Source organism: Leuciscus leuciscus (genome assembly GCF_965113295.1).
Source record: "Leuciscus leuciscus genome assembly, chromosome: 2".
NCBI classification, from domain to species: domain Eukaryota; kingdom Metazoa; phylum Chordata; class Actinopteri; order Cypriniformes; family Leuciscidae; genus Leuciscus; species Leuciscus leuciscus.
In genome coordinates, this window is record NC_138726.1 from 26,804,270 (window position 1) to 26,822,800 (window position 18,531).

An 18,531-nucleotide genomic window follows, 5' to 3' on the forward strand; every position below is an offset into this window, starting at 1 on the left:
TGTGTGTATTATCACTCTCCTGTATCTTTGACATAAATGTCATTAAATAAAATTAAATTGAATGGTACAGGGTATTGGATATGGCATTTTCAAACCTGAAAAAGAAAACATAAATCACTGCTTTCAGTGCTTTGAATGAGAAATGTTTCTCTTCTCTCTGCTTGAGAACCATTTGAAATTAAATTTCAACTTTATTGTCCAACTCGAGGCCAGAAAATAAACAGTGTAGGGGTGTAACGGTTCACAAATTTCACGGTTCGGTTCAATACGATACACTTGTGTCACGATTCGGTACGTTTTCGATACAGCAAAAAGAAAGAAATGCCAGAGAAATTTCCTTGATTTAAATTTTTTATTTATTAAAACTAACATCATAAAGTATGATATTTTTTACTTTGAGCAATGATGGAGCTATAATTGACTCTTCGTATGAGCATATAAAACAAAACAGCTCCTTGGAAAAAATGAAATGTAATATTTTGTGCTTATAAACAAATGTTTATTTTAATTCAGATTCACATTTGAGGGCAGCAATGTTATTCATAATGTCGAAATAAATCCGACATACCGTTACTTGAAAGCATTATAGCCTACTATTCCTGCCAAACTTCCATGGTTGCAGTTAGTGTTACTACAGTAAATCCATGGCGAATGTTGCTGATCTGTGGACACTGGATAGTTCATTCATGTCACAATGTTTCTTCCTGGTTTCCACGTCAGCGCTGTTTGATCTGTTAATAACGGTGAAATGTGAATGTTTCTCACTAGATCTTGCAGCGATATTATTAATTTAGTGGCGAGTTCAAATGCTTTCTTTACTGGATCTCTTAGCGCTGTGTAGTATTAGATCTGCTCGCGCTGCTTTGGTCCAAACTGATAAACAGTCCGTCACGAGTAGCTCAGTTTCGTTCCGCTTACATTGCGTTTGCCATTTGATGTTGTGGTCGCGCCAGCGTCTACATTATGAGCGCGCTCGCGACGCGCTTACATTTGAAATAACCGTTCGGTTTGAAAATGCGTGCCTTGTACCGAACGGTTTAATACGAATACACGTACCGTTACACCCCTAAAACAGTGACATAATCGATTATGGCACTTTGCCGCATCGATGCTGAATCGTGCATGCCCCGCATTGCGATGCATCGCCGAATCGATTATTGTTGACACCACTGGTGTACATGATGACAAACTTTAAGTTCTCTTGAAAAAGCCTAACTAGAAAGTTTGAAGTAGTTTTAAAAGCTTGAAGTTTGAAGGTTTTCAATTGGAAAGTTTTAGTTTAGTAAGACAGACAGACAAACAGACAGACAGATAGACAGTCAGATAGATAGATAGATAGATAGATAGATAGATAGATAGATAATAAATAGTATTATATTAATAATATTAATAATAAATAGGGAATCACAGATAATGCAAGGATGATTCTGATTTAATTTAATTTAATGTTAAGTGGCGATTGATAGCCTATAGTTGATAATAATACACTGACGGTAACAGTTTCGCTGTTTCAATTTGAAATTAAAGATGGAGCATAGGCTACATTTAATAAAATTAAGGAACAAATGCCCTTTATAAAGGTAAAAAACGTTTTATGATAAGAGTGTTTTCCAACAGTGATGTAATGAAACATTGACAATTTAAGTTTGAAGGGAGCCTCTGTTTAGTCTATAGGAAATGCAATTTTGCCAAAAGAAGAACTTTTATTTTAAATAAATGTTATTTTTAAAGCAGCCTACTTCAGTGTGACATTTTACCATATTATCATGCTTAACACTGAGAATTTGAATAATTGTAATGTGATGATCAAATATCATAGGTTTGGGCGGTTGGCGGGTGGATTATTTATTTTTAACAGCAGATTCAGGTGACTCAAAATGCACCAGATTAATGAATTTATCTTTAAAATGTACAAATTTTCTTCCAGGGGGGCATGCCCCCGGACCCCCCTAGAGGTACCGAGCTCCACCCACAAACACAGTAGGCTATATCTATGAAAAATACTAATTTAATTATCTTATTATTAAAATACATGATCAGGATTTTGCCACCTCCGCCTAGTTTTGAGCCAGGAAAAACCCTGCATGTGCAATATAAAGTACTGAACATCTTTCTTTCTTTCTGTTTTATTGCTTTAAAAATAAATAGCATATTAAGCCAATTAAGCAAAAACCTGTCAACAAATGTCTGAAAAAAACTGGTATTACACTTGACATTCTGTCCCCCTCACTTTTGAAATGATGGCTACGCCCCTGGTTTTTTCTTGGTGATGTGAACCTTAAGGGAACATTACATTTTCCAAAAAATTATAGGAATGTTACTTTTGAATGTTCTCTGAACATTCTGAAACAAGCAGTAACATTTTAAAGCTGTTAGACGAACGTCCAATTAAAACATATAAGGAAAAAAAGTTCCATAATTGATGTATAAATAATGATTTTGTGCTAATGTTTTGAGAACATTATTAAAGACCAAATAACTTTGAACGAATGTTCTATTAATGTTACTTGAAGAACGTTTGTTCATAACTTTGAGAAAACCTTGCCCAGTGTGTTAATAGCCAAAATTCTGAGAATGTTCCCTGATAGCTGGGGAGTGGCTGAAGTGCAGAATGATGTCTGTTTAATCAAAAATATTGATCCGTATTGGTGCTAGAATGAGACTGTAAATTTTGAATGCATGTATCTTCTAAACGTGAATTTTGACATTGTTTTGGAGCTCACTAGCTTCTGATTTTATGGGGACTTATACAAGAACCAAAAAAAAAAAAAAAAAATCTAAATGTATCGTGCTGGTATGAAAGTACTGTTATTTTTAATGAGACTCATCCCTTGAGCCAGTTACATGCCTGGCTCCCCACAGGGCCACAGAGAGAGAGAGAGAGAGATATTGTATTATGCATGGATGTCAACAATCCACTGGCATGGAATTAGTAAAAACCCTCATTTAGAGAGCTTTTTATTTAAGCATGGCAAAATCCCGATGCGTATATACATAACACCCACTAAACAGTACATAAAAACTTTAAAAAATCATATTTAGCATAGCATACCAAACATCACATACTGTATAACTAACACATCAAAGCCAAAAGTAACTACTTTCACCTTACTACTTGATAGTGAACAGAGTGTTGATTATGATACAAAACATGGCTCACTCACCCCCCAGCCCTCCTCCTGACTGTCAGCAGCATCGTCATGCTCAAAGGGTATGAGAGATGAGGATAGGTGTTTCTTATGACTGGACCCTATCCCGTCTGCCTGCTTCTCCATATCTGTGGGGAGAAACACAATTTAGTGAAATCTTCATTTAAAAAACACAGTTATTAGAGAAAGAAATGTATTTAATTAAAAATACAAGTTTTAAGGAATTTAAAAAGAAAATGAGAGAGAAAGAGAGACATGGAAAAGTAAGAAAATCAGGTGAAATGATAAGGTACTAAGGAAAAAGAAAGCAGAGGAAAATTGGGGGACTGGATGCCATTTTATCATCCAAGGAGCAGGGTGCTTCTCCCACTGCATCTGGCTCTAACAAGATAACAGGCTGGCAGATGGAAGACAGATAAAATATCCCCTTTTTCCTAATTTCTTCCATTTCTTTTCATGTGACTAATGGGTGGTTTCACAAGTTGAAGCCTGAAAAGCCTGAAAGGTTGTCAGTGTTAGTGTTGATGGGGATGCTGCAAAGCCAATGCAGCATGAATATGGACCATCAAGTGAAGAAGTCATTTGGTTTCTTCTCATTGTCAGAAACATGACATATCCATACCATGCAGTGGTAGTGGAATGAAGGTCACAAAAGTGAGATGATGATCAGAAGGTCTGTAGTTTGAGGGATGCTTGAGAGACAATTAAGCAATGAATCTGTTGTCCGTTGTTGTATTCAAGGATGCACCTGAGCAGACAGAATAGTTAACAACAGAATTAACTCCAATTGCTATCCCAATAAAAACATTAATTGCTAGTGAAAGAAGAGTTAGGATCAATGTAGGTCTAATAATGACTATTTGCCCCGTCAATATGACCACCTATTTAGAGAGAGCAGCATGTCTACTAGCCAGAATCACAATAATATTGTATATTTTCTCATTGTACTTTCATCAAAACACATATAAAATCATTTTATATGCATCTGGGTCTTACTATTCAAAAATTCAATCTCTCTCAGAAGTGAACAAGGCTTTTTAAAAATATAGGCCTTTGCGACGAGAGTATCCATCTCCAAACAGAGTTCAGCTAAAAAACGATATTTAAAAAAATCATTAAATCTTGCATGAGTGAGTTCATCACTCTCTGAATATTTAGGATGTAAATGAAATACATCAAATACAGCAGAAAGAGTAATGCAAACTTTTTTTCAGACATTACAGTATTAAAATATGTGTGAATGAACACAAGTTTCTAGCTACTGTCTGCTATCTTTGAATTCTCAAGAACACTCTTAGCATTCAGAGAGGCTTTGTCTTCTCCTGGAGAGCAGTTTTTAATCAAGGCAAACACATCCTGGGGAGAATCAGAACTGATGACTCTTTAAGAGGGCTCACCAGAATAACACCTGTCCTACTCCTCCAAACATACTTTCAGATTGAGATGAACTACAGACATAAGAGAGAGAGAGTGAGACAGAGTCAGAGAGAATCTGAAGACTGACAGCTGATTATAAAAGGCTTATGAAACTAATGATAAAAAACGGTTTTATGTGAGTATCTACAAAAACGGTGATTCTGTCAGGACTACTATCGTCAAAGATGATTAACAATTAGCATACAGTTTGGATTGGCTGTATGGTTCGATTCTGGGCAAGAACAGAATACACAGAACAGAACCAGCATAAATGTATTGCATATCATTAAAGGTCCAATATGTAACAATTTTGTAATAACATTTCCGAAAATAACTTGCACAGTGTGATATATTTCCTCCAGTTGTGTACTTACAATACCTCAAAAGTCTCCAAAGATTTTTTATTTCAGAGAAATTCCGATTTTAAATAACTGTCCGTCCCGGAAAAGAAATGTCGCCTCTCAGTGACGCAATGTCCGCACTATCCTTTTTTTCTGGTGTGGACCATGTGATATTCCACCACACCGGAACATCACATGGTCAAATGCGATGTGGTGGAAATAGCGTTATAGCCATAGACTGTATGGTTATAGCTGTTATGGATCACGATTACTCTTTGGCGAGTATTGAAGTGCCAACAAAACGAAAGCGTCCATATTCGGATACATGCAGACTGTGTGACAAACGGAGGAATAAAACCCGGATAAATATCGGCCAGGCGTTTTCGAGATGGAGAGAGCTGCGCAACAATCTTGGACTTGACAGAGACTCTGCTCTCGCGAGTGTATTGATAGACAGGTAAGCAAATCAAATTTTTTTTATTGTACAAGTAACGTAATAGTTACAGTAAAGATGATTTTAATAGATATGAGTTACACCACATGCCTGTAATAATATAGCATAACATTTCACGTTCCTTGCAGTTCATTAATTATGATGACTTAAAATAATACGATCAGACATACAGGTAATACAAAAACGAATAAATTACCTCATCCGTGATCATGATTCATTAATTCCATTTAGATACATCGCTAGATGGTGAAAACGCATTAAAAACGACATCTCCCATCGTCACCTCCTTCATAGCGTCATCAAGCTTCGCCTTTGTTATTGTTGGAAACTGCGCCCTCTTGTGGTGAAAAATATTACATATTGGAGCTTTAATGTTCTTAATGACAATAATTTAAAGCGACAACATGAATCAAGATAAATAACAGTTTGATTTGAAGAGGAATATCAGAAGGCCAGGTCCTGATTGTGGACGAGAGAGGAGATGGCAATGGAGGAGGGTTATTAGCTCCTGAGCAACGCGATAAAGCTGCTGATAATACTGAATGGACGTTATATATAGGGATGCTATGATAGGTGTCGTATCCATGTGAATCAGTTGAGAGTAAGCTGACGCGAGCATGACTGACATGACCTGCCAGAACTAATGCTACTCTTTGTGTTGACAAATATAGGCACAAAAAGCTATTTAAACTTTCAGAAACATCACGTACTATGGTATTTACATGGTACTACAATGTACGTCTAAAAACAAATATTTTGGTTTTCTCATCCAGCGCCACAGCAAAATAAATTATATTTTACCCGGTTTGAGCTTTCAGTTTGAATCAAATGTGATCACAGAAAAAGACTATTTATCATAAAGTAATATCAAGAAAACACACCTTTCTGTTGATTTATCATTGTGGGCTGCACACAAAAGCTCCATACAGCAGAACCAGTTCATATGATTCATGAACAAAGTCTTATGAGCTGGTTCTTTTAATCAATAATTCAAAAACATTCAACTCAGGAATTACCTGACTGGATCAGTTTGACGTATCATTCACTGAATGAATCACTGAATCCGTCAGAGCGATTGTATTAATATGAACTTAAGTCTATCAGTCATATCCGTACCGAGATGAAGCAAGTTTTGTGTTCTTAAGGTTGTGAAACCTAAATAAGTTTAACTGCAGACTGGCTGTGAAGAATGGAAAGATGGATCCTCCACAAGTAAAGTAAAGAACTGTTACTGTTTTGACACATTTAGTTGAAAAATGTGTTTACCTGCCTGCGTGCTCATCTTGACTATGAGGCGTGTGGAATGGTGTTGCCTCTAGGCATCAGAGAGTCCACTCTAGGACTATGGCCTCTTTTAAGACGCCTACATGTAATAGGTTTGGGTTGCAGCAGGCTGGTCCTTTCTGCAGTTATTCATAAGGCTTTAAAGTTTGGACATGGATTCGACCACAGACTCTCAAGTCCTCCTGGGTTAATCCATTCAGTAGGCCACAGGATTTGTTAACCTTGCTGGTCAGACATTTGTTGGTATTAATGTTCCCATAGTGTCAACACTATGAACAGTGTTGAGTTACCTTAAAAAGTGAAGGCCTCAGGGTTACGTATGTAACCCGATTCCCTGAGATGGGAACGAGATGCTACGTCGCATTGCCATATTTCACGCACGCCTGTGCCGCAGACAATTCTTCAGACAATTATAATCTGTGACATAGGTGCACTTTTATGGTATTTTTTGCACGCTACGCTTTGTAACTGAACCTCCGTTGGCAATCCTTGGTATGGTTGGGTAGCCTTCCCTTCTGTGGATTTTGTGGATTCTGGATCCGATACGGTTCTGGCTAACGTAGTTAAACCGATAAAATGTTGTGTGGGTCAAAATTGGTCATCACTGGTCATGTCATTGCGTATCCACTTGCAGGTTTTGTTTTTTGGTCTTTTTGTGCTGTTTTTGGATGACGTTAATCAAATTACTTTTCCCGAGATGGCTTTACAATTTTCTGCTGCTCAACTCAGAACATTAAAAGGATCTTTCCGCATGGCTCCGGATACTTTTATGCCGACCTCGCTACATACACCGTTCGCAGAATAAACTTTGGATATATCACTGCTCGTCTTCAAATAATATTCCGGTTGTCTGTACCAGCACCGGTGCTTCGGGTAAAACACAGCAGGAAAATCGACTGATCAACTTTGGAAATCTAAGATCATTGCGTTTTAATCCTGACCTCGGAACCTGCAGACGCGCATCTTCAGACTTATGATGTGCGCTGTTGAACACTTGCTCTTTAACTGATAAAGCATCAGTGTTGAAAGACATAATAATTGACACAAACCTGGACACTTTTGATGGAAACCTGGCAGGTGCCTAATGACCTTTTCAACTTGAACCTTTTAACACCACCTGGGTATATCTATTTCTCTTAACCACGTCTTCATCAAAGAGGTGGAGGGCTGGCTTTGCCGTGAGACTATTAAAATATCCAAGATCGAGTTTCATGATGTTGCAGCATTTGAATACATAGTGCTGAAAATGACTGGCCAAACGTCACTGGCTGTAATCTTAATTCACCGACCTCCAAAATTTCCCTCTGACTTTTTCTCTAAGATTAGTGAGTTACTTACTCTTTGTCTGTGGTAGTCATTAATCTGTTATTTTGCTTGGTGATTTTAATAAACATGAAAACACTGCACAATGCAAAGAATTGATGTCTGTGCTGGACTGTTTCAACTTAACATGTAACTTTTGCTACTCACTCCAGGGGTCATACTGTATACTGGATCTCATATGTACATCTGAACATATCTCATATGTACATCATATGTACATATGTACATATCTATATCACCACTGAAGAAAATGCTCACCTATCGTAAAATAAATTCTGTGAATCCATCTTTTTTCTCTGTTTCAATAAGGGCTTCAACCTTGTCAGAATGTTTACTATCTAACTGTCCGTCAGAAATCTGCTGTATTTACAATAATGCTTTTTCTCAAATACTTGCGAGGCATGCTCCTGTTAAAACTAGACTGGTTCCATCTACTCGTGCCTCACCATGGTTCACTCCTTAACTTCGAACGATGAAAACTGAGTGTCGCCGCCTAGAAAGACTATACAGGAAAACTGGATTCATTGTGCACTCTCTGGCTTTTAAAAAAACATTTGCTCAACTACCGTACAGCCCCCAACGATGCAAGATCCTCTTATTTCTCCTCTACCATTAGGAATTCCACGTGCAGGCCCAAATCACTCTTTGCTATGGTTAACAAACTCACTAATCCACCACAACATGTTATTTTGGGCTCTGGGGTGCTTGTGAATAGCTTTTCCGAATTATTTTCAGACAAACTGAATTCAATCACTGAATCCATCACCAAAGACAACCCTCATACAAGTGACTCAAATGATGAATAAATCATTTGATGTTATCTAATTTAGCTCACTCAACAAACTCTCTCTCTGCTTTTACTCTGACTACTCCTGCTGCCATAAGTGATCTAATTGTGAAGTCTAATTCCACATCCTGCCGGCTTGATCCTAGACCTATGCACCCTTCGTAACACATATGATAAACTGTAGTTTGGCTTCCGCCATTGTCGCAGCAGAATTAAAAATGGCTGCGGTGACTCCCATTCGTAAAAAAAACAAACAGGTCTTGACCATCTAAATATGGACCATTTTAGGCCAATATCTAATTTTACAATCTTAAGCAAAATCCTTGAAAAGGTTGTGGCTTTGCAATTGCGATCATATTTAGATGTTAATGGTCTTTTTGAACCTTTTCAGTCAGGATTTCGCCCATCTCATAGCACGGAAACTGCTCTTCTTCGGGTGGTTAACGACATTATTTTGTCCGTGGATTCAGGATTAATAAACATATTGATGCTTCTTCATCTAAGCACTGCATTTTACGCAGTTTGCCAAGAAATACTGATCTCTCGGCTTTCTGATATCGCTCTTTCCTGGCTCATTTCTTACATTAGCGACAGAAAGCACTACAGTATATCAACATACAAGGGTATAGATCTGCCACTGCTTCGCTTACAAAGGGTGTTCCTCAAGGTTCAGTTCTTGGCCCACTATTGTTTATCATCTATATACAGTATATCCACTTGGTGACATCATACGCAAGCATGGACTTCAATTTCATTGCTATGCTGATGACATTCAAATTTATCTTACCACCAGCTCCGATAGGCCATCCCTGCCTGACTCACTCACTGCATGTATCAGGGATATCAAGCATTGGATGTGATTGGCTCTGCTACCTCAGTCAAAAGGATGGACCTGTCCTTTGATATTGATGGAGTTCATGTTAAGCCTTCGTCGTCTATTCGTAACGTGCAATATTACGAAGATGGGAAAAAGAGTTTTTAACAAGAGAAGAAATATGAGAGCCAAAAGATAGAGTTGAGTCGATTAAGACACCAATTCTTAATCGACTCAACTCTATCTTTTGGCTCTCATATTTCTTCTCTTGTTAAAAACTCTTTTTTCCATCTTCGTAATATTGCACGTCTTCGATCTTCTCCCACGTTAGCTGATGCTGAAACCTTAATTCATGCAAGAATCACATCACGTCTGGATTATCGCAATGCTCTATTTCTTGGACTGCCCAAAAAAACGTATTGCAAGATTACAGTATGTTCAAAACTCAGTAGCAAGAGTTCTCACCTCCACCAGGCGTTCTGCTCACATTACTCCTCTGCTACATGACCTTCACTGGCTACCCGTGCCATCACATATTCACTTTAAGGTATTACTTCTAACATTTAAGGCATTAAATGGTCTTGCACCTCCATATCTGTCTGATCTACTTTACTCTTACCGCCCTGCCCAGTCCCTTAGATCAGCTGAGCTTGGTTTATTGTCCGGTTGTCTACTGTAGATGAAAGGTCATTTAGTGTTAATGCTCCTAAATTATGGAATTCACTACCCCCTTATACTTCGTAATATCTCATCATCTGTGGCTACATTCAAGACTCAGCTAAAAACATATCTATTTAACATGTATTTGGGATAATGTAACTATATGTGTCCTTATGTGATTGTAATGTGTGTGCGGGTGTGTAAATGTTTTGTAATGAACAATGTAAAGTGACCTTAAGCTACGGAAAGGCGCTATATAAATAAAACAACTTCTTCTTCTTCTTCTAAATTATTAAATACAATTTTTTTCACAAAAAGGTACCTTTCAGTAAAGTTTATCAGACTGAGGGCAAGTTGTGCTAGTGGCTCATTAAAATGCATTAAACAAATAATTTTATGTTCATATTTGTATTTTAAATGTACATTTTTCAATTCCCCAATGACACAACTTACCCCAAGTTGTGTCACTGGGTCACTTTTTTTGTTGAGAAGTTATATTTATCTGTTCTATAAATTTTCTTCTATTTTAGGTAGATGTCCAGAAAAAAAAATTAGATGTATTAGTCTAATTTGTCCACCAGTAGAGGTTAAGCTTTACCTGAGTGTTCCCTATATGACATTGATTTGTCCTAAAGAAAATAACAGTTACACAAGCTCAGGGAAGCCTCATCTTGCATTTAAATCTTGCTTTTAAAAAAGGTCCTGACCAATGATGTGGTCTGCAAGCCACCATATTGTCAATGTCAGAGGAACCAGAAATGTGAAGAATAGGTTAATAAGAGACGGTGTGAATAAAGCCAGTGAAAATTGTTTTAGTAAAATATGACTGTTATTGGAGAAAAAGTCATTAGGCCTATATGAGCACACACACACACGCACGCACGCACGCGCGCACACACACACACACACACACACACACACACACACACACACACACACACACACATTTCTCTTTAATATCTGTAAGAACTGTTTCTCAGAAACAACAATTATATTAAATTGCATTCTGTTATGTTTCTCCTGAGAAAAAGATTCCCTACAAAAGATATATTAACAATGTCAAAAAATTTGCACATATTTGCCAAGACACCAAAGTCTGCAATCAGATTCCAATGATTTAAAATTAATTCAAACATCTGTCATCAAATTCTCCCAAAGCCAAATAATCGTTGCTATGCTCTCCACATTAATTCTATACTACAGTAGGCTATGTCAGAATTTGTATTTATACTTCCCAATTAATTTTATAGGTGTTATATAATAAACAGTTGATACATAAATAACACATAACTGAGACTCTATTGAGTATCTGAAGCTAGAAAAGCCTCTGAGCAATAACATTTTCCACTGGGAGTGCTCATACATGTGCTTTAATGGAAAAACTAGAAGCGTCTTTGAGGGAAAAAAACAAACCATCTGAGATCCCTTTAGTCCAAGTCATCTGACAGAATATCTAATATCAGCACAGCTGGTGAAGATAAGACATTTAATAAGAAATATTTCACCTTGATCTATTTCATGCCCTTGTCCCCTGATATGACTGTCATGGTAATTTCTTACTTGACTCTTATGCGCACTGATTCACAGAGGAACATAAAAATGCAGCATGTTGCCATCAATAATGCTTCATTTATCAGGACAGATGGCTGATGGGAAGGCATGATTTGTCAAGCAGAAAAAAAATTACCAGCTTTTTACACAAAAAAACACAAAGGTGGGGAGTGAAGAAACATTAAAAGGGACGTTTGTACTGATCTTAGTTTTGACCTTGGACATAAAAGCAAATCATTGATTTATTTATGTGACTGGAGCTGTTGATCTTTTTGTCTGTTTACGTAAGTGAGCTCTCCTCAGAGTCTGTGAGTATGAGTTTGCCGTCACGGATTAAACTGAATTAAAAAGATTTGAAATGGAGAGTTGCCATCAGCTGAACAGTCTGGTCTGAGGCGAGGCTTAAGATGCATCTGGTAAAGTTATATTTGTTCAGATGGAGGGGCTTGGGAGCGGTGCTGTTGTCGAAAGGGTAAAAAAGTGTCTATAGCTGCAGGACAGGAAACTAGACAATTGAGTTTTGGCAGGCATTTTATCTTCTGCATCATGAAACCCACACACACAACCAGTCGTCCTTCCCTGCACAGTGGGCTTTCACAGCGGAGGCAGAAGAGCAATCAGCAGTGGTGTGAGCATTCACGTCTTCATGCCTGAATCTGACAAAACATAATTTATATGCAAACTAAATCAGAAAAACCTTACAGTATAATCATAAAAATGTGGTATGAATTTAGGGTTGTTATATGTATGTGTATATATATATATATATATATATATATATATATATATATATATATAGTGAATATACAACTATAAATATGTATTTCGTTGGGGATTTTTTTGTTGTTGAAAGAAATTAATACTTTTATTCAGCAATGATGTGGTAAATTGATCAAAAGTGACAGTAAAGAAATTTATGTTACAATAGATTTCCATTTCAAATAAATGCTGTTATTTTGAATTTAAATCTTTTTATTTTTATTTTATCATGGTTTCCACAAAAAACAGCACAATTGTTTTTAACATTGATAATAATATCTTGAGCACCAAATCAGCATATCAGAATTATTTCTGCAGGATAGTGCGACACTGAAGACTGAAAATTCAGCTTTGCCATCACAGGAATATACAGCATTTTAAAATATATTAAAATAGATATTCAATTGTAATACTATTAAAATGTTTTTGCTGTATTTTGCACAGTGCCTAGCAATCGTATAGCGCTGACTTCAGTTACCCGGATGAGCCTATGTTAACCGTTTTCACTGGTTGTTATCCGGGAATAACATACTGCTGCTGGATGCCATGATTGACCAATCAGAATCAAGTATTACACAGAGCTGTGTAATAAATATATATACATTTATTTATAAGACTTTTTACCTAATGAGGACTAGTAAAATGTCTTCACTGGTCGATTGCCATAATATTTCACTATTTAAGTGCAGATATTTGGCCCTCACAACAACTATAGCCAAACCTACACACACACACACACACACACACACACACACACACGATCCCACATAAATCTCATATGCATTCAAAAATAAATGCATTTTAATTTTAAATCTTGCAAAACTGTAAGATTGAACACACTGACGTTTTGCTAATTGCAACAGTAAATTAATCATGAATGCAAATGTTTATAATTAGTATTGACCTCTGCAGAAGCATATGTGTTTCTTTCCCTATGATATCTTCCATGACTCTCTGAATCTGAAGTACATTAGGGCAGCACTCTGAAGCTGCAAAATACTCCACTGAAATGCCTGCATCCAAAAACCCTATGTCTGTCACAGCAGTTCTACAGACACTTCAGAGATTCAGAATCAGCAAAATCTCATATGTGGAGCTTTAAATAGTCCTAACAGCTATGACGAAGAGGCCAGTCCAGCTTTTAAGCTTCACTACACACAGGTAATTGAAAACTAATCTATCTCTGCAGCGTATGCAGCAAGGCGTCCTACTGAAGAATTACAGATTTGCCACAGCAAAAATTATTATATTCTGCAATTGTACAAAAGAGTATCAGCAATGCAGAGGTCACCCTCAGGTCCTCAAATGCCCATTTCAATTAGGCCTACCTTGCACTTGTAAACGATTTAGATGTTTCAGCATAAACTGTCTTGTGCATTAATGAGAAAGACTTGTGTATTTAAATATTAATGAGCTGCAATTCAACTAACTATAATTAGTTCATATACTGTACAGTATGAAGAAGTCAAATACCAAGGCAATATCCCTCATTAATCTTTATACAAATAAAACCAAATTGACAGTGTAATCTGGTCAAGTTTCAAAGCTTCTACAATGAGTAAACAGTTTCATTAGACTCCAAACAATAACCTTCATTATTGTGTGCAAGAAACTGGAATCTGGGCAGATAATTGCATTTTTTTTTCTACCACTGAGAATTTTCCACACACTCTACTGATTACCTCTTCTGATTTTTTCCCAAATGAAAGTCAATTTAGCTTCACTGATGACAGAGCATGAGCTAAGCATACCAGACTCCCCACTAAAGCACAATGTGTGGCTAAAATCATTTTTAATGTACTTAGAGAGACTGTTTTTTAGTAAAAAAATGTCTTCAAATATGCATTACTAAAAATAGTCCTCAAGAGCAACACATGATATGTAGAGATACATTCGTATCAAATATGGATAATCGATTGTAGGGCAATGAAGAAAATCCAGCTAGGGATGCAGAACATATTCTTCCAGACAGGTTTTGACACTTGCTGTCTGCGCTGAGATCGGTCTGTCTGATCCGTGTCTATCTGATGAAGTGACAGCACACAGCGCACCTACATCATGCCACCCGCTCACATAAGACAGGTCTTTAACAATACAGACTCTATAAAAAGATCAATCTAGCTTAGTGCAGCAGGGTGCTAGGTATGATTTAATGATTCCTTGTGTGTTTGAGGTGTGAGACAATTGATAAGAACGGAGATTAAAGTCTGATATGGTTTATTCAAATGAAGTGTCAAATGTACTTAAAATAATAAGTGGCATTTCACTAACATATTTATTTTCATACCAAAAACAGTGCTAAAGGAGTGATGTCGGGATATAATTACGGTTAAGGGGGAAACTATCATTAGCCTCTAAATTCAACAGAGCGCAGCCACCTTATGAGCAATTAGTCAATGTGTAACAAGCTTCCCTTGATTGACTCATGTTAAAGTCACCATGAAATAAAAAATTGACAATTCAAAAGGACAACCTGTCACTCACATGATGTCATAGCAATAGCAAACCACAATAATTCAATGATCCAATCAATTCCAGATGGACAAAATCAAGCCCCACCCTACATTTGTTATTGTTCGAGAAGCCGTTTCACTCGAATATACTGTACATCACAACAGGGAAGAAACTTCCATTTCATGCTGACTTTCAGATAACAAAATAATTTATGTAATGCATTCATTCATATTGCAATGCACCTGCACTTTCAAGAAGGGCACACACACACACACACACACACACACACACACACACACACACACACACACACACACACACACACACATATAAGGCAGGTGTGCCTATAGCCTTTCTCTGCCCTTTACCCGCAGAGCCTGACGGCGACTCTAACATCTGTGTGCCAGCTGCCGCTACAACATCTGAGGGAATTGCATTCCACCAGTCTGTCCCATTGAGACTAATGACCAACAGAGAGATTGGCCACTAACACACAAATTAACATGTGGCATGATGTGTTTTTTAACACTGCAAACCACTATACTACAATAGTAATGGCACATATGGTTCTGCTCATAAGTGTGCATGCTCTTTGTAGAATCTAGAAGTCAAGACAATACATATATATTGCACTAAATGAGTAGGCTATACTTGAGTATGGTATGTATGCAAATAAAGCTGGACATTCTTATATATCCAAATTTAGATAGGGAGCTGGGTGACAATATGGTTACATTCAGCAACTAAATAAAAATCAGGCAGTTGAGATTTGCTATATATTATATATCGCTTTATGTGAGTGTGCTGTATGTATGCAGATAAAGTTGGATATAATATTTTTTATTTAGTAATGCCCCGATCAAGCTACTGTATGTGACTTAACAGATATTTACATGTATTCTACAAGACAAAAAATAAAAATGGTCACACTTTAGATTTGGGTCCAATTTGGCAATTCCCACTATTAACTACAACTTTTGCCACAATAAACTCCTAATTACTGCTTATTAATAGTTGTTGAGTTTAGGTATTGGGTAGGATTAAGGGATGTAGAATAAGCCATTAAATGTGCTTTATAAGTGCTATAAATAGACAATATCCTAGTAATATGCATGCTAATAAGCAATTAGTTAATAGTGAGAATTCCTGTGGTCTCTGGTTAGTCCTGAGAAGTGAAGTTGTTTGCTGTTCTTGACAAAAAGCCTCCAAGTCCTGCAAGTTCAAGTTTCCCAGCATGCTGTGCATATTCGAGTTCTTCCCCATATTGTCTAAATGCCTAAATGCATGTTTGCCTCTCACAGCGTGAGCATGCGCATGTCCTTTGCGTCATCGAAATGTGTGATTATTAGCTGGTTCCGATCAGTGGCGATCGTTTGGAGTTAAATATGGAGAAAATATAATACGCTCTGTTGCATTCTCAATATTTAATAATTTTGCCTTAGATAAACTGTATGTTAATTCAGTTTTACAAGCAGGTTTTGTTGGTTACAGCAATCGTTTGTGCGTCCATGTTGAACACGCTTATCGTGTGTAAAAAATACAAAAAAGCTTGATGTGTGCTGGACTGACGGTAATTATACATTATTTAAGGCTATTTTCTATTTGTTAAAATATTGAAATGAAACTGTTGTTGTCAAGTAAGCTTCATTTGTCCACTGCTGCAATTATTACAAAATAATACTGAATGATACTAAAATGTAAAAACGCAGAAAGTTTTCTGTGGAGTGTTATGTTTAGGTTTAGGGTTAAGGTTAGGGGATCCAAAATATCATTAGCTCAGAATAAAAACCATGATATTTTGTGACAATTATGAATTCATGCCAGTCATGTAGTGTGGGGATAACCAAACATTCACCCAGTTCATCACAAATAATCCTGTGTGGAGGTTTAAAAGTGTGTCTTTCTTGAGTAAAGTCCTTTAGTTGAGCCTCCGAGCTCTGGAAGAATGGAGACAGCGCCAGGAACATTAATATTTATAAATGAATACATGCATATGTTAGATTCCTTTGTTTGGGCAAATGAGAGAGATACTACATTTCACATTGAGAGAAAAAAAGGGAGATTAAATGAAAGGGATGAAGGGACAGATCTCCTACAGAGAAAACAGACTGCCCGGTCCCTCATCCACTGATTTGTAACAGTCATTGGGAGCTACAGTACAGCTAAAAAGCCACAAGAATCATTTCAGTGCTTTCAGTGCTGTAGGCTTTGATACAAAAACAACAAGATTTATCATATAAATCAGTCACACATGCAGCCAGTGATTTCTTTCATTAGGCCAAAAGAAAATAAAGGAGTAAAAGGTAACCAGAATAAACAGAACTTTACTCTCTTATACCACAATACTCACATACTGTAGATAAGGAGGACAGCAGGTCCGTAAGAACAGATAGCACATTAAAGAAAGACCTGTGAACATTACCTGAACTGAATTGATTCTGTGGGACCAATTAAATATGCTAGATGCAAAATACTCTGTACTTCAGTTAATTAAAATAGATGTGATAATGTAACAACTTTTTAAGAGGCTATCGGGGACAGGGGTGTTAACAGCTAAAGCAAATTCATTTGAGCATAAGGGCTTTAAACATGTAATATTTGCAAAACGGCAACAGAATCTGAACTTTATATTACTGTAGGAATTTGCATTTTACATGACACTCTCAAGACATTTCACAGAATTATATTTAAATGAAACAAGAAAGCATTGTGTTCATTGTGAAACAAGAAAGCATGCAAATTATGCAGTGACTTTCAGACGAGTCAACTTCTTTGTAAGAAATTTAAGGTGCAACTTGTCAATGTTAATCACATGCTAAATTTGTCTCAGTACAGATTCCAGCTTTTTTATCAAAACAAAAAAGGGATTACATCATGATGACCATGACAAATAATGACAATGCATGTGTATTAAGCCAGTAGTATTGATGTGCACCTAATATAGAATGAAATAAATAAAATAAAAAAACTCTCATGCTTATTGTTGCTATGGTTACCTCCGCAGTCAAACTTCTGTTTGCAAGCATCTATTTACCAGCAAGTGAAAATACAAGCTCTCTGACTTATACTCTGTATAACTCTCTTCCCCACATGTGTTTAAAATGCTAGCATTAAAATGAATTAAATCATATCCTTCAAAGACAGAACTATTTGTTTAAGATGTTAAATTGAAGACTTGTGTTAACATTGAAAGTCCAACAGACTCAACAGCATTGAGTAAAAATACACCTGCACCAATTTGCCACAACACTCTTACAACAATGCAAACTCTTGATTTCTTCAAAGCAGCAGGTTGAACACATCCATTACAGAGGGTGCCTCCATCCACCCACACATGAATCTTTAGCATCTAGATCTCTGTCCATTGTCAGCTAGCTGGTGTCACGGGTGAGGTGGTTAAGATCAAGCGCACGGCAAAGAAGATACAATAGGATATTTCTAATTCAAAACTTAGACCAGAAAACAAACAACCACAAATCACTGATAACAATATATAATGCAAGACAACCAACAATGAGGAAAAAAAGGGCTTAAATACA

The 18,531-nt window shown here is 36.8% G+C and overlaps 1 protein-coding gene across 1 annotated transcript in view; it reads right to left on the bottom strand.

The window, feature by feature from the left end:
- b4galnt4b (beta-1,4-N-acetyl-galactosaminyl transferase 4b) overlaps positions 1-18,531 on the bottom strand; it is a 117,717-nt gene that overhangs the window by 90,546 nt on the left and 8,640 nt on the right. Inside the window, exon 3 of the mRNA XM_082161845.1 lies at positions 3,165-3,277. Coding sequence (XP_082017971.1) covers positions 3,165-3,277 — 113 coding nt within the window. The remainder of the gene's footprint in view (positions 1-3,164; positions 3,278-18,531) is intronic.